Source organism: Brachyhypopomus gauderio, chromosome 10 (assembly GCF_052324685.1).
Source record: "Brachyhypopomus gauderio isolate BG-103 chromosome 10, BGAUD_0.2, whole genome shotgun sequence".
NCBI lineage: Eukaryota > Metazoa > Chordata > Actinopteri > Gymnotiformes > Hypopomidae > Brachyhypopomus > Brachyhypopomus gauderio.
In genome coordinates, this window is record NC_135220.1 from 22,772,854 (window position 1) to 22,797,606 (window position 24,753).

The 24,753-nt window shown below is 46.8% G+C and overlaps 2 protein-coding genes across 22 annotated transcripts in view; one reads left to right on the forward strand and one right to left on the reverse strand.

Annotated features, from left to right (window-relative positions):
* Window positions 1–22,340, reverse strand: part of dlg2 (discs, large homolog 2 (Drosophila)) — a 219,595-nt gene extending 197,255 nt beyond the window's left edge. For 18 of the 21 annotated variants that reach the window (XR_013133791.1, XM_077020528.1, XM_077020525.1 and 15 more), the window contains exons 1-4: window positions 20,817–22,340; window positions 20,132–20,263; window positions 3,410–3,567; window positions 430–498 (exon numbers count right to left, since the gene is read on the reverse strand). Coding sequence is in view for 20 of the 21 variants with exons in the window: in XM_077020528.1 (XP_076876643.1) it covers window positions 430–498; window positions 3,410–3,567; window positions 20,132–20,263; window positions 20,817–20,835 (378 nt within the window). In the remaining variant the exon portion in view is untranslated. Of the gene's footprint in view, window positions 1–429; window positions 499–3,409; window positions 3,568–9,749; window positions 9,835–18,791; window positions 18,882–19,492; window positions 19,514–20,131; window positions 20,264–20,816 lie in introns of those variants that run through there. The other 3 variants (XM_077020508.1, XM_077020517.1, XM_077020515.1) reach the window with 3 other exon arrangements.
* A 155-nt stretch (window positions 22,341–22,495) lies between these two features.
* Window positions 22,496–24,317, forward strand: tmem126a (transmembrane protein 126A). The gene is made up of 5 exons (XM_077020537.1): window positions 22,496–22,625; window positions 22,786–22,974; window positions 23,063–23,256; window positions 23,335–23,449; window positions 23,533–24,317. Exons 2-5 carry the CDS (start codon window positions 22,883–22,885, stop codon window positions 23,729–23,731), a joined length of 600 nt encoding a protein of 199 aa, XP_076876652.1. The 5' UTR covers window positions 22,496–22,625; window positions 22,786–22,882; the 3' UTR covers window positions 23,732–24,317.
* Window positions 24,318–24,753: the final 436 nt, after the last annotated feature.

Below are 24,753 nucleotides of genomic sequence, written 5' to 3' on the forward strand. Positions count from 1 at the left end.
AATGATAAGGTGAGCAGCATCTGGTATAAGTGTGTGTGTGTGTCTGTGTCTGTCTGTGTGTGTGTGTGTGTGTGTGTGTGTGTGTGTGTGTGTGTGTGTGTGTGTGTGTGTGTGTGTGTGTGTGTGTGTGTAAAGTCTTTCCCTCCATAAACACTGACAATCTGCTGCTTTCTGCTCTCCACAGGGAGGTGTGATGCATTCCACGTCTTCACAATCACTGCATACGTGGCATGCATACATTACATCTCTAAGTAATGCAGTAATCCTCACCCACAACGTTAGCACCGTTGCCTGTGTGTGTGTGTGTGTGTGTGTGTGTAATAAGAGATAAGACACAGCACTAGAGAGAGAGAGAGAGAGAGAGAGACTGTGTACACATGTGTATTGTGAATGATGTAGCTCCATGATTAGCTGGGTCACCATGCTCACCTCTGCAGTACTGTTGGGGTCGGCTGCTGATTCCTCCACACTAACCTCTCCGTTTCCTTTCTCCAGCACCTACACACACACACACACACACACACACACACACAGACACACAGACACACACGCACATACCAAAGACTTCCATATAATGCTTGAACTACATTAAATATTTGATTCCAGCATTACCTCTAGTGGCGATGTGAAGATCATTCAAATCATGCAAATATTTAAATGTGTGTGTGAGAGTGTCTCTGTGAGTGTGTGTGTGTGGAGGGGGGGTGTTATTTACACACAAGTGTACATATGGGACACAGATGTTTTATACAGCTACATGTTGTACATGTACTGATGGACGCACATCCTGACACACACAACAGGAGCAGCTGCTTCAGGTCGCCTATTTCCACCGCTCGTTGGGCCAGGACAGAAGAGGGACGTGAGGCCTGCTAACCATGAATATTAACCCTAACTCTAACTCTAACCCTAACCCTAACTCTAAGTCTAACCCCAACTCTAACCCTAACCCTAACTCTAAGTCTAACCCTAACTCTAACTAACCCTAACTCTAACTAACCCTAACTCTAAGTCTAACCCTAACTCTAACTAACCCTAACTCTAACTAACCCTAACCCTAACTGTCCTCGGTGGGCCTGTGAGGTATATTATTACTACACTAGGCACCAGATGTTACTTGAAACATGCTTATCTTAGACGCCAAGTTATATAAGAATGAGGTAATCTTTCTTTTTATAAAGATAAGTTTCTCATTTGAATTTAATGGTGCCAAACTCTCTGTAACCATGTTAAACTTCAAAGTCACTATGCAAAACAGGTGAACTGGATATATAATCACCCTTAAAGTGCATAAACATGTAATTCCCAGAAGCCTCTGGAGTAACTGTAGGCCACAGTACACCTGCAAGACTGGGACCAGCTATCCTCTTCAATAAAGACTGTGACCAGCTATTCTCTTAAACTAATTACTGAGCATCTTTATTTTTATTGGGATTTTATAACTACAATGCTGGATTACTGGGGAATTTGTAACTCTAACACTGGCATACTGTGGGCTTTAGGAAGCACAGCGGATTGCCCACTGACTGAGCAGAAGGGTGTCTGAAATGTATGCCCACACAGAGCTAGCCCCCCCTAGTGGAAGTAAAATAACACAAACCATTCAACGGACAATGCCAATGTTTAGCTGTTTTACAGCATCAGTACTGGTTGATGTCTAAAAAGCTTGGAAGTTTTGTTTAACATCCATGTGCAAGCTGTGTCTGGACAACCCTCTCTATAAACACTGTGGTAAAACTGACTTCATTAATTAACAGAAATATCATAATAATTAAAGAAACCAAATTAAGTAAGTCTTACTTAAGTTACTTAGAAATCTCTAGATAATTATAAGTATTTATATAAGTATTTATTTTTTAAAGACAATGAGGACAAACTGGTTGAAGCGGAGATACACATGACCTCCAGTGGGTCTGGCGTTATATGAGCACCATGAGTTCAGACAGTCAAAGACCTTCGTACTCTGATTCCCGCCAAAACAGAACCAGTGCCTCAACGTCCCGGTAATCATGAGAGTAACTGTTATGTGTGTGAATATGTGTGTGTCAATATGTGTGTGTGTGTGTGTGTGTGTGTGTGTGTGTGTGTGTGTGTGTGTCTGGGTGTCCACAGAAAAGAACCCTGGGAATCAGGACTAGGTGTGCCAGCAGTGTTGTGTGAGAATAGACTGTGTGTGAAAATACATTGTGTGTGAGAACACTGTGTTTGAGAACACAATGTGTGTGTGTGTGTGTGTGTGTGTGTGTGTGTGTGTGTGTGTGTGTGTGTGTGTGTGTGTGTGTGTGTGTGTGTGTATGTGAATACTCTGTGTGTGTGTGTGTGTGTGTGTGTGTGTGTGTGTGTGTGTGTGTGTGTGTGTGTGTATGTGTGTGTGTGTGTGCACGTGTGTGCAGACTCTGTGTGTGTGTGTGTGTGTGTGTGCACGTGTGTGTATGTGAATACTCTGTGTGTGTGTGTGTGTGTGTGTGTGTGTGTGTGTGTGTGTGTGTGAATACTCTCTGTGCTCTTTAGACAGAGTCAGGATTACAGATGGAGATATTTGTATTTGTATTTGTATTTGTATTCCTCAACAAGTCACTGCTGCTTCTGTTTACATTAATTAGAATGTTGCCTGCCAGCTGAACATACATCACTGCAGAGGACACATGCACACACACACACACACACACACACACAGAAACACACACACACACACACACACACACACACACACACACACATACAAACACACACAAACACATGTGCCTGTGCACTGCACGTCGAGAAAAGCTTACTGGATAACGTTACCTTGAAACAGGATTTAGCATTAGTTGACCACAGTCAAAGATCTGGCTTTATGAGTAGTCAGTGGTGGGAAATAAAAGGAGAAGTGGTGGTGGCCAGAGGTGGGAGGAGCAGAGGTGGGTGGAGGAGGGGTGGGTGGAGGTGTGGGAGGAGCAGGGGTGGGTAGAGCAGAAGTGGGCGAAGGAGGGGTGGGTAGAGCAGAGGTGGGTGGAGGAGGGGTGGGTGAAGGAGGGGTGGGTAGAGCAGAGGTGGGTGGAGGAGGGGTGGGCTGCAAGGGAGAGGAGCTACTCTGACAGTCTGTTTCTGCTCCATCTGTTTCATTGGCAGACAAAACTCCCAACTGGCAAAATTGGACAGAATAGCAGCCCTCCTCTGTACTGGCCTGCCACAAGCAGAGGAAACAAACACATGTAAGAGAATAAAAGCTCTTACACAACTCCCCCCCCCCCATCTCTCCTCAGTGCAGCAGAGATGCTGCCACCACAGCACCCATGCAGCAGTGCTGAATGACCACTGGTCAAAAGTCATCTCAGCTGGGGAAGTTCAACATGGAGGTCCTTTTATTCATTCCGCACTCATTCTGTAGGCGTGTGTGTGTGTGCGTGTGTGCGTGTATTGCTCTCACCTTGGGCTGACCACAGGGTGGGTGGAGGTCAGTGCCCGTGGGGGCGGGCTGGGGCGTCACAGGCCCCTCCCACAGCTCAGACACGTGCGTCACCTCCTCCAGCTTCGAATCACAGCTCTGAGTGTTCAGCAGGGTCATCTCGTAAAACTCCTGGATGTCTGAGGAAAACAACAGGAAGAGAGGAAAAGAGAGAGAGATGGGTGGAGAGAGAGAGAAAGATGGGTGGATGAGAGAGAGAGAGAGAGAGAAAGAGAGAGAGAGAGAGATACTGTTAGTATTTGCTGCAGTTTTCATGCTGCACAATGCTATAATTGGACTTTCAGATTAAAATCCCCAAATAATCCCCTGACTGGCAACACATAGGATTAAACGCAGTCAATTTGTTAGATTGAGCCGGTTGTGTGCTGAAAGGAAAAAACCCAAATCTTCTCCACCCCCGAGAGACGCAGAGGCACAGAAGCAGAGAATGGAGGCTTTCACCACCGCAGAGCAGCACAGGAGTTTGAGCACTTCCATCCGAAGCGTTAAAAATGGCCAAGCGTGTTCCCTCCAGCCGGGCAGCAGTCAGAATACAGGTCAGCACTCAGCGCTCCAGCCCCAGTGCCTCAATGACCACTGCGGAGGGTCTGGAGACAGCAGACCTGTCGTTGCTTAGGGGTGGAACACACTGAAGTTGCCAGGGAAACCCAGCCAACCTTGTCCAGGCCACAACAACACCTGACTGCTGAATCAACCACAACGTCCGTTTCCAAGACAACAGCAAGCCACCGACTGCTCAGACATCCGTAATGTCTGAGGGACATTACATACGTCTGCTGCTGAGTGATGGTGACGGCTTGTCTGGATAACGGTGGAACGTAGTCAGTTATTCAAGAGATTTCTTCAGTGTTTTTAATAAAATTTTATTTTTGACAAATTAAAATAAAAAGGACAGGAGTTTTTTATGAAATGGAAACATTTTGTGGCCTCTGGCCTTCACCAGTTCCCTGTGGCCTTCACCAGTGTATAGTGAGGATACAGACACTCCTCAAACTCAGAAGTGTCAGATGAATCCCAAACTCTTCCTCACCTCCCCTTAAGTAGAAGCTGATGTCCAGACATCATCATCATCATCATTATCATCATCATCAAGTCTGTACCAGGTGCACGTTACTGGTGAGGCTGGAATCATGAGTAGTGTGTCCAGGTCAGTGTGAGCTCTGCAGTTGTAATAAGGCTCAATCTGCCTTATGAGGATCACCACAGGAGTGCCTAGCTGCTTTGAGAAAAACTATGCATATTAACTCAGATATATTATTATATTATGATTATGATTATTATTATTATTATTATTATTATTATTATTATATTATATCTCTAGGTGCACTTTATCCAGTCAACATATATCAAGTTGATCCTCTAAAGTCTGAGTCTTTCCCCATGAGAGGGAGTTCACTTCCCTGCTGCCATGTTCCCTTCAGACTGGACAGGACATATGGACGGTACAGCAGAGTAAAAGTCCAATTCGACACACTCACCAATGTGCAGGGATGAGCCTCGTGTTGCTTCCACCTGGCACTGTGAACATGTCTCAGTCTGATCACGACTGGTCACTTTCTTACATCGTTTGGCTGAAATGTCCCGCGAATCCAGAATGCGTTAAGTCTGCATTACAGTCGTCGCAGACACACGGTACCCTGTTCAAACTTTGTGCTGGCCACTGACCTCATCGTACTGGACGTGTGTTAATATCAGGTGCAGCACTACACTGACAACAGAACTCCGTGACTTCACATGCTGGCGATGTTTTGCCATTGTATCTTTTGTTGTCTGCTTTGTGATTACCGTTTGATGTAAAATTGCTCCTTATTGATAGGCCCTGCAAAGGAATTCTGAATGTAAAAAAAATCTCTTTTGGCTTTAAGTGGTATCTTTACATGTTGTTTGTACTATTTTTTATAGATATAGTGATGTGGTTTATTTTTTATTTTTAAAACCAACAAACTTGTCTGTAACGGCGGGTGTAGGAGGCAGGCACCACGACGTTAACGGTGAACATAGAACTTTTATGTAAACAAACACGTGTAAGCTCCGGGTGGAGCGCGAGCAGCCACAAACAACACTCGTGCAGACACGAAACTTTAGACAAAGACGAGCACAAGACATTGCGCGAACGCACATTAAAAAGGTGATTAACACAGACCCTCGTGATCTCGAGACAAGGCACAGGTGCGACTACGAACACGCTCACAAACAACCCACACCCACGGAACTACAAATATGGACATAACGACACGCAGACGACATAGCGGCATGCCCACAGGGAAGGGTCCGGAGCTGTGACCGTGACAGAACCCTCCACCAGGGGCTCGCTACTCCCGGATCGTCCTGCGCAGCTGGAAAGCCCCGAACCTACACCGACGGGCAGGTCCAGAGCCGTCGGTTCCCCGAGCCTCCGAGAGCCGTCTCCCCCGATGGTGGGAACCGCCGCGAACAGCTCTAGTACACTCTCCCTGGGAAGACAGGGGAGTAAACATTAAACACGGGTACAAGCACAAACACGCACACGGGAACATTAAACACGAAAGGCACAAGAGGGAAAAGGAGATTAGGGAGAGACACGGGGATAGACAAACACATAGGAACAGGCAGCCATGACAGTGGTTGGGCTGCCTGCCAGAGCGCTAGCGGTGGCGCTATCCCTCCAGGGAAGGCAGGCGGAACGGGCGGAGCAGGCGGTACAGGCGGCGGAGTCCCTTCAGCCCTCGTTGTGGCGCCTCCGGCGCGCGTTGCACCTCTCGGTGCACCCTTGGACCTCGCGCCCGGGTGTTTCCCCTGAGGAGCCTCGCACTCCCTCTTGGACGCCGCTGGAGCCGAGACTTGGCGCCGCGCGCCGGCGGGTCTCCGTGACGTCTCCAAAGGCGCACAGGATTGCACAGGCGCACAGGATGCGTTCCCGGGATCACCGACGCTTTTTCCCCTCGTGGTGTCCATTGGCTCCTCCTCCGCCTCACTCCGACCCAGGGACATGGACTCCTCTGAGGCCGGGTAGTGTGACCAACTCATTCTGCTCCCCACTGACGGGGCACGAGAGCCCTCCTCGCCTCGCAGACACCCCTTCTCCTTCTTCACGGTGTCCTCCGAGACGACCGAGGCGCTTTCCTCTGTGTCGCTCCCGCTGTAAGCCCCGGAGGGGGTCGAACAAACGGACGGAGGCGGACTGACGTCCTCTCCCTCCCCGTAATATTCGGTGGGAGCCGAGAAGATGGAAGGGGGAGGGCTGACGTCCTCCTCCACACCGTGGCGCTCGGCGGAGGACGTGTGGCAGGAGGGGACAGAGCTGGTTTCCTCATCACCTTCCCCATAATCTACCTTTGACTCTGAGAACAACGACGACGGGGGGCTGACCCTTTCTTCCTCGGACGTCCGGAGAGCTGCGGGAACAGAGGGGACGCAGCTGGTCTCGCCATCGCTCTCCTCCGATTAAACGGAGGAGGGGGGGCTCTCCTCCTCTCCGGACCCGTCGCTCCCGAACTCGTATTCGGGAGGGGCCATAGTGAAGGCACCAACGCTCATCACGAACGGCGCATCTGATTCCTCCTCGGGGTATGCCAGGGGGATCGACTCCCTCTTCAAGGCGCGGTAGCCCTCTCTCCACGCAGCCTCGTCGAACACGTCCGCTGTCTTCACCCGGGCACGCGCCGGGGCGGACGCAGGGGAAGATGTATGGCGGCGCTTGGCCTCCTTCTTCCCTTTCTTGTGTCCTGGCATCTCGTCGGCTCGTCTTTCTGTGACGGCGGGTGTAGGAGGCAGGCACCACGACGTTAACGGTGAACATAGAACTTTTATTTAAACAAACACGTGTAAGCTCCGGGTGGAGCGCGAGCAGCTACAAACAACACTCGCGCAGACACGAAACTTTAGACAAAGACGAGCACAAGACACTGCGCGAACGCACATTAAATAGGTGATGAACACAGACCCTCGTGATCTCGAGACAAGGCACAGGTGCGACTACGAACACGCTCACAAACAACCCACACCCACGGAACTACAAATATGGACATAACGACACGCAGACGACATAGCGGCATGCCCACAGGGAAGGGTCCGGAGCTGTGACCGTGACATTGTCACCTTAAATCTGCAATAAAATAGCTGCATGACCATAAAAAACAAGGCCAAGGTGACTGATCACTAGACTATAAGCACAATTAATGCAGCAAACTAGTAACAGCAGAAAGCAAGCAAAACAAGGCGGATGCCTTTTTACATGGTTGGAATTGATGTGGATTTAAATACAAATGCTCTGTTTACAATCCCATCACACTCTGTCCCACCATGACCCACCTCACCCCAGTGCCACCACAAGGACCGCAGTTCAGCAGGTGAGGGTGCGGACCATCTAGAAGGCCCTGCTGCAAAAACCACAGTTGAGGTACATCACTGCATATAATGTACCACAGTTGAGGTACACCTGTGGGTATAATTAAATGTACCACAGTTGGGGTACACCAGTGGATATAATGTATCACAGTTGAGGTACACCAGTGGGGAACCGTCAGGGCCCTGTACGCCCTCTCAGAGGGCCTAAAATATTCTTAAAACATAATTATATATAATTTATCCAATTTTTTTTATCTACTTACAGTTTGACAATCGACATCTAAACAATTACAAAAATATAAGCAAATAAATTATTCACCCGTGTCTATTCAATCTGTGTTTGAAGGTGAGGGGTTAAGTGGAAGCCTGTGAGCCTGTGTCTCCCCCCATCAGGACTGTGATGCCCGCTGTTCGTTTACAGAGGGCCTGGCGCAATACCAGTTTCAAATGACAGTAAAATTGACCAATCATATCTTCCATCTTAGTGGGCGGGTTTAACTATATGATAATTTCCAGATGTGTGGACTCGAGTCACTAAACTGATGACTTGTGACTTGACTCGACAACATCACTGAAGACTTGCGACTTGACTTAGACTTTACCTTTACTGATTTGGAATCGGACTTGGAATCGGACTTGAGCTTTAAGACTTGAAAAGACTTGAAATCCTTATTTTAACATAATAAATAAGTAATATAGAATCACATAACTGGAGAATTTTTTATTAAATGGTGTTGTAAAATGTGAACTGCTCCGCTCAGTTCGGAATCGAACCCACAACCCTCTGGTCACAAGACCAGTTCCCTACCACCAGGCCATGACTGCCCCATGACTACCACAGTTGAGGTACACCACTGGATATAATGTACCACAGTTGAGGTACACCATTTTATATAATGTACCACAGCTGAGGTACACCACTGGATATAATGTACCACAGCTGAGGTACACCACTGGATATAATATACCACAGCTGAGGTACACCACTGGATATAATATACCACAGCTGAGGTACACCACTGGATATAATATACCACAGCTGAGGTACACCACTGCATAACAACACCATGAGATCCAGTAACCATATGTGTGCAGGGCATTATGGCCAGTGGTTATGTCGGTTGGCTCAGGAGAGGTTTAGGGGGATTAACGCCAGGCGTGAACCTGTGTGCCATCACCAGAAGTAGAAGCACCAGAAGTATAACCAGAAGAATTGAGCTTTGCAGAGCCCTCCTGCCACCCTGGGACACCCCCCCCCCCGCCACCCTGGGACACCCCCCCCCCCCCCCCCAAAAAAAAAAAAAAAAAACCACAGCGGCCCCCTTTGCAGGTATCAAACAAGCTTTCGTGGAGTTTACTGAGTGCAGAAACAGGTCACAGCCTCCATGAGACGAGACCGAGTGTAAAACAGAACGACACCATCATGAATCTGGGCAGATTGGCACCTGCTGCTGCAGGAGTAAGAGGATTTGTTCTTTGCACCTCGAAGCTCCTCAGAGGTGGAGCTGAATGAGGCAGCTGCTGGCATCTCTGCAGCGTACGCATCAGAGCCAGAGCTGCCCGCCGGAGACACAGAGCATTCATTTGCATTAAAATACAGCGTAATGACATCCATCCACAACCGGACGGCTGCTCAGACCCCCACTGCAGGGAGCGTTGCCCATATCAACGGCACAGAGTAAAAGTAACCAACAATCACCACCCAAGAAAACTCGATACGAAACTTTGTATTAAATGAATAAGACTGTAAAAACTTTACGAAGAATGAACACACACCTACCAGAAGAGACAAATACAAAGTGTGACTACTAAAACGCAATTTATGCAAATCCCCACTGACAGAGTAACGTGGGCGACACAGAAAAAGCACAAATCCAGCCACTGGGAGGAAGCCCAAACAGAGTCCCAGCAGGACGTAACAATCATCCATCTCAGAGAAAGTTAAAAGGGTAGAAATAATTTCTACTGAACTTACGGTGCAGTAAAACTCCTCTGGTCTCCATGGACAAGTTGAGTGGACTGTGCTCAATGAAGCAGTGCAATGCTGCATGTGTGTGTGTGTGTGTGTGTGTGTGTGTGTGTGTGTGTGTGTGTCAGATGCCTGATCCAGCAGCATGAGAGCAGCCTGCTTAATCCTCACAGAGGCCTCCTGTTCCATATAATTCAGACAATGACCTTACACCCCACATAGACAACCCCTCCCTACACACACACACACACTCATGTTTAGCTAGTTCAGATGCTCCATCTGGTGAGGCACTTCATCTGGTTAGAAAGCTAAACTATCTTCATTCATCTCTCTCACAAAACATGACAATAAACTACCCCCCCCCCCCACACACAGACACACACCCGTGCGTACCAAACATTAACGACCCAATCCATAACAACCCCTCTCCCTCCACCCACCAGCCTGAGAGCTTACACTGCGAGTTGCTTTCATGCATGTGTGCACACCAGGTCATGTGGAGCCCGTAAATCCCGGCCAGTCCTCACACCAGCCCCGTCTCCGTCACTGTGAGTCTACACTACAACCGGCCCAGAGAACCGAAGCCACTGCCACGGCAGCCAGAGACACACGTCTGGGGCCGTACCCGCCGCCGCCGGCCGTAGCAGACGCAGACGCAGCCGCGTGTTACAGACAACGGGGACAATTCATGTTAATCTGCATGAAATCAGCAGGAGGCAGCCGCACAACCTGGACAGGCACACCAGGCTGCTTTGCTCAGATTACCAGAACAATCATAACCAGGACCCCACTGAGCAGTCCATCATGCGCTCCGTGAACAAATATAAAAGAACTAACAAATACAAACAAAAACAGACAAATCTGTATTGGACCAGGACATTTCTGATGCATTTAGCAGCACCTATTTCAACTTAACCAAACATCTAGAGTCTCCATTTTGAGTGGAAGAGTGTAACTGCTGTCCAACAGCGCCAGCTAATCCCTCAGCGCTAACGAAGCCGACAGAGCCGGGGTCAGCCGGGGTCGGCGACCCAGATGTGGGCACGGTGAGAGGATTACACTCCCATCAGTGGTGGGCTGCCAGGATACAGCGTGAAGAGTGCACTGAACAACTTGAGAGAGAAGAGTGCACTTTTCCAGAATGAAAAGCTGTCAGCAGAAAGTATGCACACCAGCTTACACCAAAGAGCTGCCCACCAATCAGGGCTGCCCACCAATCAGGGCTGCACATCAATCAGGGCTGCCCACCAATCAGGGCTGCACATCAATCAGGGCTGCACATCAATCAGGGCTGCACACCAATCAGGGCTGCACACCAATCAGCGCTGCCCACCAATCAAGGCTGCACACCAATCAGGGTTGCACACACAAGTGGAACATAACAGGGCAGAATGGGCTAGCGGACCCAGCGTTGTCACAACAGGTGCGGCGACCTCTTCATGACTCTGTTAGATGTGAAGAGGTCGAGTCAGTGGCAAACATGCAGCATTAGACGTCTTCCAGAGGGGAGGGGTGGGGTTAAGAGGGGGGCGGGGTTAAGAGGGGGTGGGATTAAGGGCGGGGTTTGTGTTCCATATCCCTACTGCATTGTGCTCAGCTCAGTAGTGTGCATAATGGGTTTGGACTGCTCTCATGAGCAGTGGCTGTACCCCTGCTGTGAGAGGATGTGTGTGTGTGTGTGTGTGTGTGTGTGTGTGTGTGTGTGTGTGTGTGTGTGTGTGTGTGTACGTGCTGGACTGCTACATCTAGTTCTGAGCACACTCTAGTGACTCAAAAGCATCAGCTGGAGGAAGCAGAATCAGGCACAGGAATCAAACGTGGAGTTTTTCCCTCAGAGCAGATCTGTCCAACAATGCATCAAGCAGCAGCTTCACACAGTCCTGATGAGGAACATTAAGGCCGCAGATTGATGATGTTTTTGAATCTTCTTGCTTGAGAGCTCAACTGCCTCAAGATGAGCCGTTCTACATATTCCAGCTAATGACCACCAGACTCTTTGCCGTTATAATGACCAAAGCATTTCAGAGTTCAAAAAGAATTGGCAAACAATGAAAGATTTCTTTGATTGAGAGCTAAAATCTCAGAACGTGTGATGTGTTTTAGGACATCCACGACCAAACACAGCTCTGACGTCTGATGCCTCCATCGGACAAACACACATGGCATGTGTTGAGGATTTCAGCTGCAGCAAGGCTCTGCTACGCCTGTACACCAACCACGTGTGTTTCTCAAATCAGACCTTTTGAGACGACGATGATCTGATGGATCTGTGTGTCCAGACATCAACAACCTATCTGCATGGGTTGCTGTGGTAACAGCGTAGGCGTCAGTAACTATATAGCTATGTTGGTGACACGGATTTTGCACACGGATGCAGGAAAGATGGAGGTGAATCATCTCGCCCTCCAAACAATCACCCTGTCAAAGACACAGATCAGAAGATGCTGGTTCTCCCAGTGACAGAAGAGACTGTTCCCATCCGTGGCGCCTGCATGTTTTCAGGTGTTATGTTGAGAGTGACAGATGACACAAAAGACACTCTGAAATTCAGTTTCAGCAGCCAGAGCATTACAGCCTGACATACATATGCATAAAAGACAATCACATTTCAAACCACCTCCAAAGCTCCAAAGATTTGCTGTTCAGACTATCAGAATCAATCTGGATACAAAGTGGATATTCTAAAAATCAGATATGTTCAATCTGAACACAATCTAAGGGGAAACTGGCTTCGTCTGTTCTGTTCATGTGTGAAAGCAAAGAAAATCATGTCAAAATGTCATTCTCAAAACTTGAAAGTATTTAATGTCATGAGAAAATAATAATAATAACAATGTGTTAAACTACATAATATGATCAGAAATCATTTTTATTAAACAGAATCCATCCTCCTTTGACCGTGCAGCTGGCTAAGGTCGTCAGATCAGAGCGCCATTAGGCTGAGGTCATCAGGTCGGAGCATCATCAGGTCAGAGGTCATCGGGTTAGAGTTTCATCAGGTCAGAGGTCATCAGGCTGAGGTTATCAGGTCAGAGTGTCATCAGGCTGAGGTCATCAGGTCAGAGCGTCCCCTCATTCATCCCTCATTCATCCTCACCATCCTCTCATCGATCCCCCATTCATCACCCCATTCATCCCCTCATCCATCCCTCCATCCGTCCCCCCCATTCATCCCCATCCATCAGAGTACCCAGTGAAAGAAAAAACACAAGACACTGATAACATTTTACCAGCCGTGTTTCCAAGGCAACTGCAATGTGGTGCAGGAGAGATTTACATTCAAATCAACGCATCAGTGCAAGTGTGATCATACTTTCTCCTACTCAGATCCCCCCCCCCCCCCCCCCCCGTAACCCCCCCCCCCCCCCACACACACACACACACACACACACCCCGCCCCCCTCTGCAGAACTTCAGCACTCTTCTCTGATGTAATGGGTGGGTTGAGTGAGCTTGTCCACTAATATCAGATCTTCTTCTAGACAGTTTACTGCAGCAGTGCGCACACAAGCACACACACACTCACCTACATGCACACACTCACAATCACACATCTAACACATTCAGAAATATACACAATCTCTATCCTTGACAGTAACAGGATGTGTCCTGAAATGAGCACCCTAATCCCAACCATCACTGAAGTGTCCTGGAGAGAGTGTCCTGGAGTAACCCTAACCTCTAACCTCTAACCCCTAACCCTAGACTGTACTGCCCTCAGAATGGGGAGCTTCAAAACAAGAAGAGCAGTGCTCTCAGAGACGGGCCGCGGCGTTCACCAGTGTAGCAGAGCAAAATGGTAGCTGTTCTCTTCCCAGAGCTGAGGGTTACACTTAGGGGTTAGGGGATAGGGTTAGGGGTTAGGGGATAGGGTTAGGGGATATCTTCTGTAGTTCTGTCTTGTTTTGAAGCTTCCCATTCTGAGTGTTATGGTTAGGGGTTAGGGGTTAGCGTTAACTGCAGCTATGCATTCATTTATTTTGTTCAAACTGGATGTTGGAGCTTTTACTTGCTATCACACTGGTCCCCTGTCAGCTCAACACCCGTGTTACCATGGAGACTAGCGGATACTGAACCTCTGCAGTGAATTCTTTTAAACCTTGGAGGCAGGGATGCACACGGGACCCTTGCCGTCGTTATAATGATTCAGCATAGACGACACAAGGAATCACTCAACAAGCACAGAAACACATGGTGGCGGTGTTTTAAGTGTCATTCATTAACCAGTGTAAACTGATAGGTTGAACAGGCTACAGAAACAGCCGGTTTCAGGTCATGAGAGTGGGCACTCATTTAGGTGTCTACACTCTTGGGCTGAAAACAACTGAGATATGAACATGTGAAAAGGGGGGCAAAAAAAGAAAAGTTTCCTCAGTCCCTCTATGACAGAACACCAGAGTGCCCTCTGCTGGCGTACCAATGACACTGCAGCGACTTTATGCCAGAAAAGCTGCAATGTAAACTAATGCAATACCAAACAAACACTCACACTATCTGCCAACGCCAACCTAACACAACACGGGCTTTGCTGAAGTGCTTGATGTTTTCAGACACTATTCATGAAGTTAAATCAATCAGCTCAGTTAAGTGTGAGTGAAATCTCATGTTTGTCAGATTTCAACCACATGACCATTTCTCACTAAAAACGCAAAATCCTAAAAACTGTGCGCTGCAATGAACAAAGGTCTGTAAACATGTACACACATCTGTAAACATGTCCACGGGTCTGTAAACATGTACACATTTGTAAACTTGTACACACATTTGGAAACATGCACACATGCTGGAGGCCCATTGCCTGCACCAGCACTGCTGCTCATATTTCATTTGTTCTTCTGCTTCCTGTTACCTGCTGAAATTCAGGAACACCGTGAGCACATTTTCATCTTCTGAGCACCTAATTTCATCTATTCTGAGCACCTAAATTCATTGGTGGTCTTTTTAGTGTGTTTTCCATCTCCAGTACTACAGAACACTCAAAGCAAATATAAATGATGAAAATTACAAAGGCACTTTCTTTAAATACCACAAGATGGCAACCTTTTCCTTTTTGAAAGTCACAAAGTAGACGAAAACCGTTTTTATTCATGGTAGGCCCAGTGAAAGATCAGCGTTTTGTGTGTGTGGAGATCCGGAAGCCTGAGCTTTGTAAGGGAAAATCGAATTCACGATTCGTCAGCATTTGTCCTTTAATGGAGAAACAGTGTTACACAGCATGGGTCAGAAACCCAGATTCTCTCCCCGCATCACAATATCAACACATCCAGACACACAGAAATGGCAAAACAGCACTAGTGTAACTGTGTTAGGCAGTCTAGATCACTAGCGGACAGAGCACTAATCTGTGCACAAACACAGGCAGGTCTTCTCGACCCGAGACCGCCCCACTCACGAAATGCAGCGAGGTCAGCACAGGCCCTGTGGCGCTACTGCAGTTCTGGGTGTGGAGTCCAGCATGGAGGGACGTGAGAACGCACCGGCTAACGTGTGTCAAACGTGAGACTAAACTACCTCACAGGGGAGCCTGACAGGACAGAAAAGAGTTGTGACCGCACAGAAGACAGCATCTAATCCCACCTCACCTGCAGACTGGGAAAACACACACAGATATACACCGTCTCAGACACACACGAACACTGTTCATTCACACTCACTGAGAGGAACATTTGCTCACTCTCTGACCCCACGACGATTACACGCCCACACACAGACGAGGCAATATGGCCTTAGTGATGGCAGCGTCATCTGGCCATATGTCACCGTGTATCACAAGATCCTCACACGGACGATAGCCAGCTCTTCCCACGTTCTGTAACTCCACATTCTCTAGAGTAGAATCTAGATTTCCACTCCAGGTGAAAATCTAGATTTCTCTCTCGTTTTTCTCACATTCTCCTCTCCCTCCCATTCTCTCTCTCTCTCTCTCTCACTCACCCTCTCTCTCTCTCTCTCACCCTCACAGCTACTGGCAGTGACAGCTGTCCCAAGAGAGGACTAATTTAATTACAGTTTAGCGGCAGGGAATAAGAGCCCTCCTCGCGGGAGCGGTCTCTCTGTGAAACGTGAGCAGAGAGCCGTGCCCGCACGATTAAAGAGGGCAGCGTCCAACCTAGTTCCTCCGACAGTGACAAATGGCGGCCATTAAAAATCTCTGTGGAGCAAATTGGCAGACTGAGGCTGGCCTGCCTATTAGGTCCTCGCGGCTGTGTATCGCAATGATCCGCATGAATGAGCACAAAAACGGATACGTAGCAAATGAGTCTTCAAAAGGACACCAGTGTGGACAGCAGGGCTCTGATCTCTTTATGGATCACCCCACATAGTAATGTAAATGCAATAGAAACAAACTTAAATTAAAGTTGACGTTGTGCAATTCGACTTCAGTCACCGGTTCATCTCACATCCAGTGTGATGAAGCGCGTGTATCAACGGCGGCTGTTCTTAGAATCTCATAATTTTGTGTCTAGCTCGAAGCTGCAATATCGGCATACAACTACATTTCTCTACAGGTGGTCTCTACAGGTCTCTGTGCACACCAGGCTAGATACACTCGACAACTTCAAATGGCATTTGCAAATAAACTGTAGGCCTCTTCACATTATGACCCATTCAACAGAACTTCCCCTTTCAAATACACTTGGTGTAGAGATGGGTAGTAGACACCTTACCATGTGTATAAGAACACCTGTAAGTACTGCAATGCCTGTGAGTATTGTAAACACTAACATTGTGACCATTATGTTTGTGAATGCCATCTGTAAACACTATGACTGTTATGTCTGTGAATGCTGTCTGTAAACAATGTGAATGTTATGTCTATGAATGAGGCATCAGTAAACACTGTAAACGTTGTGTCTGTGAACACTCTGAATGTTCAAGTCGCTTCTTGTTAAGTGAACAATAACCCTAACCCTGAATCCCTAACCCTAATCCTAAAACAATAAGGTCTAAAACACCAAACGACTGTGTTTAAATATGAGTCTTGCTCCACTATGATTAAACACACTGAAAATAAACACAAAAGGAGTGTCTTTAAATAAGATCCATGCTCCATTTTGATTAAACACACTGTAATTACACACCAAAGGACTGTCTTTAAATAATATCCATGCTCCATTTTGGAGGGTATGGGGGACAGGATTTGATGGGAGGGTTTGGGGGAGGATTTGGGTACAGGGTTTGAGGGCAGGGTTTGTGGGGAGGATTTGGGAGCAGGGATTGGGGGCAGGGTTTGAGGGGAGGATTTGGGTACAGGGTTTGAGGGCAGGGTTTGTGGGGAGGATTTGGGAGCAGGGGTTGGGGGCAGGGTTTGAGGGGAGGATTTGGGGACAGGGTTTGTGGGGAGGATTTGGGGGCAAGGATTGGGGGCAGGGTTTGAGGGGAGGGTTTAGGTACAGGGTTTGGGTACAGGGTTTGAGGGGAGGGTTTGGGTACAGGGTTTGAGGGGAGGGTTTTGGATATAGGGTTTTGGGGGACAGGGTTTGAGGGGAAGGATTGGGACATGGTGTGGGTACAGTGTTTGAGGGAGGGTTTGAGGACAGGGTTTGGAGCCGGGTTTGGGGACAGGGTTTGAGGGCAGGGATTGGGGCAGGGTTTGAGAGTAGGGTTTTGAATACAGGGTTTTGCGTACAGGGTTTGTGGGGAGGGTTTGTGGTCAGGGATTGGGATAAGGTTTGGGTACAGGGTTTGAGGGGAGGATTTGGGGACGGGGTTTGGGTACAGTGTTTGAGGGGAGGGTTTGAGGACAGGGTTTGGGGACAGGGATTGGGGCAGGGTTTGAGAGTAGGGTTTTGAATACAGGGTTTTGTGTGCAGGGTTTGAGGGGAGGGTTTGTGGTCAGGGATTGGGACAAGGTTTGGGTAAAGGGTTTGAGGGGAGGGTTTGTGGGCAGGAATTGGGGGCAGGATTTGAGTACAGGGTTTGTTGTGAAGGTTTGGGGACAGGGTTTGAGGGGAGGGTTTGAAGTTGATTGCCCAACTCTGCTGAGGTATCAAACGCTGTCCTGAAGCCTGGCAGTACCAAAGGAGACACACAACCCCAATCCAAGGCAAGGTCGCATTTTAGCCAGTAATCCCATATTATGATGCCTTAAGAGACCAAACTGAAGGAACCTGCTTCACATGTCATTCATAAAGAAAGAAGGAATTGAGATGTTGGGATACAGCGTTCTCTAAAATAATCCTGGAAAAGGAACTGGAGATTTCAAGATGGGATAAAGTGCAGTTTCTTACTGAATGAACAGCTTGAAAAAAATTGTAAGTATATATGTATAGCACTGAGTAACATCTTCCGTGCTGAATGCACATGAACTCCCAAGAGCAGAGAGAGAGCAGAGAGAGAGAGAGAAAGAGAGAGTGTGTGTGTGTGTGTGTGTGTGTGTGTGTGTGTGGAGAGAGAGGCAGCTCCACTCTAACTGTCCCAGGGCTTCATCAGTGTACTCTGAGCAGATGTTACTCCCTCTAATGCCTCGTAAGATGATTACTGCTATTTCAGGAAGCTTTACTGACCCACCACTGTTTAATGGACCTGTAACAGTGAGGAGCGAGGAGTGGTGGTCAAGCAGATCTTAACACACTTCCCAGGATGCAGTGCTCCAGAAGTCATGGAACCACTGCGTGTAATGAGTCACACTTTAGAAGCTGAATAAGACACAAACAGCTCTGTAACAAACATCAAATATTCAGACGAGGGTCGACACATTAGTCAGTGCTTCAGTGTGCAGTGCAGTATGTGGTTGGGCCCACATATCAATAGCACATCTGCTGTGATGTTATGAACCATAACAGTACATGTGCCAAGTGAAATAGCAGAAACAGAATCTCCCATCACAAAATTCCTGAAGGCACTATCAAGCACTATCCAGCAAACAGCATCACGGTGCATTACGACTATTACATTTTGCATTTTAACACATGAGAAATTAAATTTTCCTTTAATACCATCTCTTTTTAAAAGGCCTTTGGCAATGTGTATGCTGGAAAAATCCCACAGTCTGCAGGTTAACACTGGGCTAGCGAGGTAGGCTGAACAAAGGCAGACAGGACCTACCTGAGCAAACACACAGAGGTCATTCTAGGGTTAATAATGCCTCAGTCCTCTCAGAGCACAGGAGCCAGACCCCAGCCACAACAACAAGATCTGTCACATGACAAGAGTCTAGGGTTAGAGTCTCAAATATATCAAGGGTCTGTGTTTAGAGTCTCTAACATATCAAGGGTTAGGGTTAGAGTCTCTAACAGTAAGTACCACACACGCATACACACATATACACTTCCACACACATAACCACACACACAATAATGAGGCCAGACATAAGGATAAGTACTGGGACTGAGTCATATTTGATTACAAAGTCTATGTAAGTCTATAAGAAATAATAATTAAATGTAAATATATTTGAAAACTTAAAAACCTGCTCATTTTTACACAGACTGAAAACTGCATCTTTTTGTCTTGCCACAAATGTGTAGAAAGTGTCAGATGACCTCAACTACATCCACATACAGTAGTGAAAACATAACAAGACTGAACAACAAAAGATGACCCTCTGAGGTGTTGTTGGTTTTGACCCTATAGAGATTCAGGATTCCTGGGCGAGAGCTGGAGAGCTGAGGAGCTAAAGGGGAGCACGCTCACAGGGCCAGAGGCTCTGAGACGCATCTCCTGCCACATCAGCAGAGCTAAAAATAACTCACAGAAGAAAAGCTCCTACCTGCAGAATGAGGCTATTTGCTTCAGAATGGACTAACCAGACAGGCTGCCTTCAGAGAACCATCAGCCCTTCAGAGAACCATCAGCCCTTCAGAGAACCATCAGCTCTTCAGAGAACCATCAGCCCTTCAGAGAACCATCAGCTCTTCAGAGAACCATCAGCCCTTCAGAGAACCATAAGCCTTTTAGAGAACCATAAGCCCTTCAGAGAACCATCAGCCCTTCAGAGAACCATCAGCTCTTCAGAGAACCATCAGCCCTTCAGAGAACCATCAGCTCTTCAGAGAACCATCAGCCCTTCAGAGAACCATCAGCCCTTCAGAGAACCATCAGCTCTTCAGAGAACCATCAGCCCTTCAGAGAACCATAAGCCTTTCAGAGAACCATAAGCCCTTCAGAGAACCATAAGCCCTTCAGAGAATCATAAGCCCTTCAAGGAACCTTCAGAGAACTATCATCCTTTCAGAGAACCATCAGCCCTTCAGAGGGCCAGATGATTCGGCCAGAACTCACGGTATGACCAAACGAAGGCATTCTCTGTTGCTGTAACACTACTGGGTGAAAACTGCCCATAATAGTCTCTAAACAACAGCTGTAACATGTCGGCACTGACTGCATGAGTCATGTGGTCTCCGCATGCGCTTGGGCTCCCATACAGAACATGTGTAAGGACTCACCAATGAGGGCTTGGAAGAGGCTACTTCTGAAGATGCCCACCACTCTCTGAATGGCCACTCTGAGCTGCTGCTCCTCGTGATTCCTCAGGTTGGAGCAGTAGTCCTCCAGAAGACCCAAGGCCCGGGCAGCATCTGCAGACCACCGCACATAGGAGCTGACATGCTAGGGTTCAGACACCATGACTTTGGGTCACATGTAGCAGTCTGACTACAGCTCTGGTGATTTCACTTCAGTTATTTCAGTGGAAATTCAATTATCTTCTTTCCAAACCTGAGAGGCACTCAGAATTTCTGATGTGTAAAAAAAATGGTGAAACTTAGTTTTTCCTTGACAAATGATGTCCTGATATGAGACATGCAGTTTATTACCCAGAATTATTATACACCTACATCTACACCTACCACCATTACTTCGTATGCTCTATAGCTGTGCAGCATGGATGTAAGGATCTGACTCAACAGGAGGCCCAATGACTGAAATTAGTGAATGCAGTGTGTGATATATATATATATATATATATATATATATATATATATATATATATATATATATATATATATATATATATATATATATATATATATATATATATATATATGCCACAAATGTTATTCATGCCACATATAGCCTAACCACAATAAGGGACAAAAGTTAAACGTTTTCATGTGGTCTGATTTTCCTCACCTTCTTTTCTTAAAGGCATGTTTGCTTTTTAAATCCGCGTGCCACTGCCACTCGTAAAGCGACCAGCTCGTTTCCACTTCATTTGTTTGATGTCTTTGGAAGTCTTGGGCGAGTTGTAAAATGTAAAGCAGTGAGTAAATTGGCCAGACTCGTAGCTGTAGCTGTGCATGCGCGTTAAACGGCATTTAGATCTCGAGTGCCAGCTTGCAGATTCGAAATCCAATAGGCCAAGTCAGTTGTGGTCATAACACCAGTCGGAACATCACGTAAAAGACAATTTAATACTACATCAGCGGCCGATGACTGTGGCGAATCAGATTTGAGCAAAATAAATACATAATTAATAATCCAGTTTGCATACAGTCATTCAGTCCGTAAAAATAAAACGTTTTAAAGAAAACATCCCGTGTTGTTTCCACCACATATCCGAACCCGGTGGAGCTGCAGAAGACATCGCGGGTTCCATCTCATATTCCGGTGAATGTGGTACCGGTGCTGGGCTCTCTGTCCCGTGTCTTCAAGCCTTCACCTTCGCCGAACATTGGTGGCGTATAGCTACATGTATGTAATGACAGATGGAAACCTGTACCCCGGACTGGGTTAATACTCAGATGTGAACTCGTGGATGGGTTCAGTTATACCACAGACCTTCACTGCTCTTTAAACACACTGGTCACACTTCTAAATTGCTATAACAAGCAGTGCAACCATCTCACTTTGACAGCTTGGCGAGTCCTCGCAACTTTTTTTTGACATTTTGTCATTTCTGATACTATTACGCACTCAAGTAAGAAAACTTATAAAGGGAATTTCAATGTTAATTTTTATTAAGTTTAGTATTGATGCAGTATACTTTCAGATTTTCAAGTTATAGAAACTTGCCCTTTGCGAGACCTGTGTTAGGGTTTAAGGTACCAAGAGCGGATTTGACAGGAGGAGCTGTGCTGGCAGCGCGTTAAAGACGAGCGGACCGGACCGGACTCACGGGCTGCGGGGCAAGCGGACCGGACTCACGGGACGCGGGGCGAGCGGACCGGACTCACGGGCTGCAGGGCGAGCGGACCGGACTCACGGGCTGACAGACAGACTCAGCACTCTGGCTCATTCCGCTCATGTACAGCGTTATACTGCAAGGCGCAAACATCGATTCGCACAGTTTAACACAGCTTTCTGTGGCACTGAGCAGAGTTTATGCAGACTGAAATGCAAAGAACATTAAAGGGTTGAATTACGGAACCATCCCGCTAGTCAGGCTAATATCACACAGCAGACAGCGGGTGGCTGCAGCGCCGCCTGGCGGACAACACCCGCAACTTTAAGCTAGCTAGCATAATGAAAACGCGTGGCCCTATTTACTTTTAATTTTCTCTACAGTTCGCGTCATTCGAAATAGTTACAACAGACTATTTTCTTAAAACGTTCAGTCACATAAAAGTAATTTACTTTACATTTGTCCCGTCGTCTTTCTTTGGCTCCAGGGCCGCTCAGTGAAGCGGTTCTGTAGCTACTCACTACGGCGAGTGCAGCAGCAACAGCACCAGCTTCGCCTTAGCAACCGGAGGGCGGGACTACTCCGCGGTCGGGATTGACAGAATGGATCCGCCAATGGCACGAGGAGTCTTTACGCGCTTGCGTATCAATCCACCAATTGGATGCGTCGTTTCGTTCCCGAATGTACGGGTAAAGGTTCACAGTCACATGTGGTAAGATATGGCGGCGCCCTAGTCGTGTCAGTAAGGACTGAGAAAGGGATCGTTCTAATAGCTGTATATATATATATGTATGATTGTAATTTGCAGGAACTACGAGGTAAGTCATAACTCGACAAATCAGAAACTCTACATGCATTATATGACAAATGTCTCATTTTGAAATGCAGCTTATAGAGAAAAATGCTTCTGTATGGCAGAATTAGCTAGGTTACAGTTATGCGTGCTCGTATGACTGTGGGTTTGTGGTTCTCACCCAGCGCTGCAGCGGATCATAGCAGGGTTTCTGTACAGCAGACCAGAAACCACTTCTTAATGATCGTTCTTGGCTAACTAGCTGCATCACGGGAAAACACAATGACGAAGGACACCGGTCAAGGCCAGCCAAGACCCGGAGACGTTGTGATGGAAATGTACAAGACATTTGAAAATCTACCAGACATCGACAGGTATAAAGCCCGAAAAAGACATATAACAGACGTGATTTCTTTTGTCATTATCCAAGTTAAAACTTAATTTTATTAATTTTTTTAACAGGAAATTATTTGCATATGGCCCGATCTATTTGGGTGTCAATGCTGGGTTTGCTGGATTGATCGCCAATAGTCTTTTTCGACGAGCACTCAATGTAACTCAAGCCCGATTTTCTTCAAGTCTCCCCATGGCCGTCCTTCCTTTCTTGACAACTGTGGCTTTATACAATGCAACGGTTAGCAAACCATTGTTATCAGGTAAGATGCATTTAAGACTCAAGATAAATAAGCAAACAGTACCAACTGTGAATTGTAACCAAGCTTTAATTTGTATAGGAGACCTTAACTGCCCCACCTGTGTCCTGATAAGGGGCAGCTTAGTGGGTGTAGTAGGTGGTGGTTTATACCCAGTCCTGCTGGCATTACCCGTCAATGCCGGTCTTGCAGCAAGGTGAGATCAGTGTGCTCAGTATACCATACATTTACCAGGTTGATTGATCTGTCGGATACATGACGAGATTGATTGTGTTGCAGGTACAGCAGCACTCCCATGCCAGAGAAGGGAAACATACTCCGGTTCTGGATGCACTTGAGCAAACATATTGTGCGGAAAATGTTTCCCGTACTGATTCTGCAGGCTATGTTTGGTACTTATTTAGGCTCCAAGCACCACAACATCTATCTGAAGATGCTTCAGTTGCCAGCATCAGCCAATGAAGAACTTCAGGACTAATACAGATATACATGTGCAGAATACACAACACCCCAATAAAAGTAAACTTAAAATGGTCTTTCACTGCTCATCACATTTCATGGATTTTTGTATATGGTAGAGAGCATAATTTTAAATATAATTTCAGTACATGATGTATTATATTGTACCTGTTACTTCGAATTCTGATTAACCATGTAAACACAGCACCTTGTCCGCTCTCTTCACCACCCCAACTGCATCTTAAACACTCATCCCATTTCCAAAGCACAGCTGTGATCCTGCATAATCTCATTACACTTGTACCAATAATAAATCAAGGATCTAAATGACCTTTTGTAAATTCAGATGTCCATCCCAAACCTGAACGACCAAAGCTGCCCTCATGATGATCATATGGCTCTTCGGGGCTCCATCTGTACCTTCCACTAATGAGTGGATCTTCTGCATTACAGTGGTTGCCAGAATTTGCAAGTGCATCCCACCAACTTGCACACAGCTAGATGTAATGTGGAGGAATGAGTGCAGACCTACATCAATGTTACCATTTAACACTATTGTTACCATTTTTGAGTTAACTGCATTTAGCTTCAGCTCTTCCGTCCAATCTTATCCAGAGTAAAAACACTTCATTATACACACAAAGAAAATTTTACATTTTACTTAGTAGCAGCAATAAGAGTGGAATCCAGATCAATTAAATCTGTTTTTAAATCTACATTCTGGTGCTGTTTGACAGCTACAGGAAACCAAAACCAACAGTGAGGAACTTAAACTAGTCCCTATATGCAAATGGAATAAAACTCCACATCTGTATAGCGAATCAAAGTCTACTCACATCTACAAAGTTTAACTTTTTGGTCAGAAATCACAGATAAGTGTAGGGGAAAAAAGCGTCTAGGATTCCCACAGTAAAATGCAAGGGACCCCTCATCACCTGCTGGGGTATATCTGTGTGAGGATCCAGTGCTGCATACAGAGTACGAGTAAACACAGGCCAATATAGGATGGACAGATCCTGCAACATTACAATGGTCCAAAAC

Bases quoted from the DNA above. Each gene is read 5' to 3' on its own strand.
- tmem126a (XM_077020537.1), top strand. From the start codon at position 22,883: ATGACGAAGGACACCGGTCAAGGCCAGCCAAGACCCGGAGACGTTGTG. The intron at 22,975-23,062 runs GTATAAAGCCCG...TTTTTTTAACAG, and splicing joins AATCTACCAGACATCGACAG to GAAATTATTTGCATATGGCC. The intron at 23,257-23,334 runs GTAAGATGCATT...TAATTTGTATAG, and splicing joins TAGCAAACCATTGTTATCAG to GAGACCTTAACTGCCCCACC.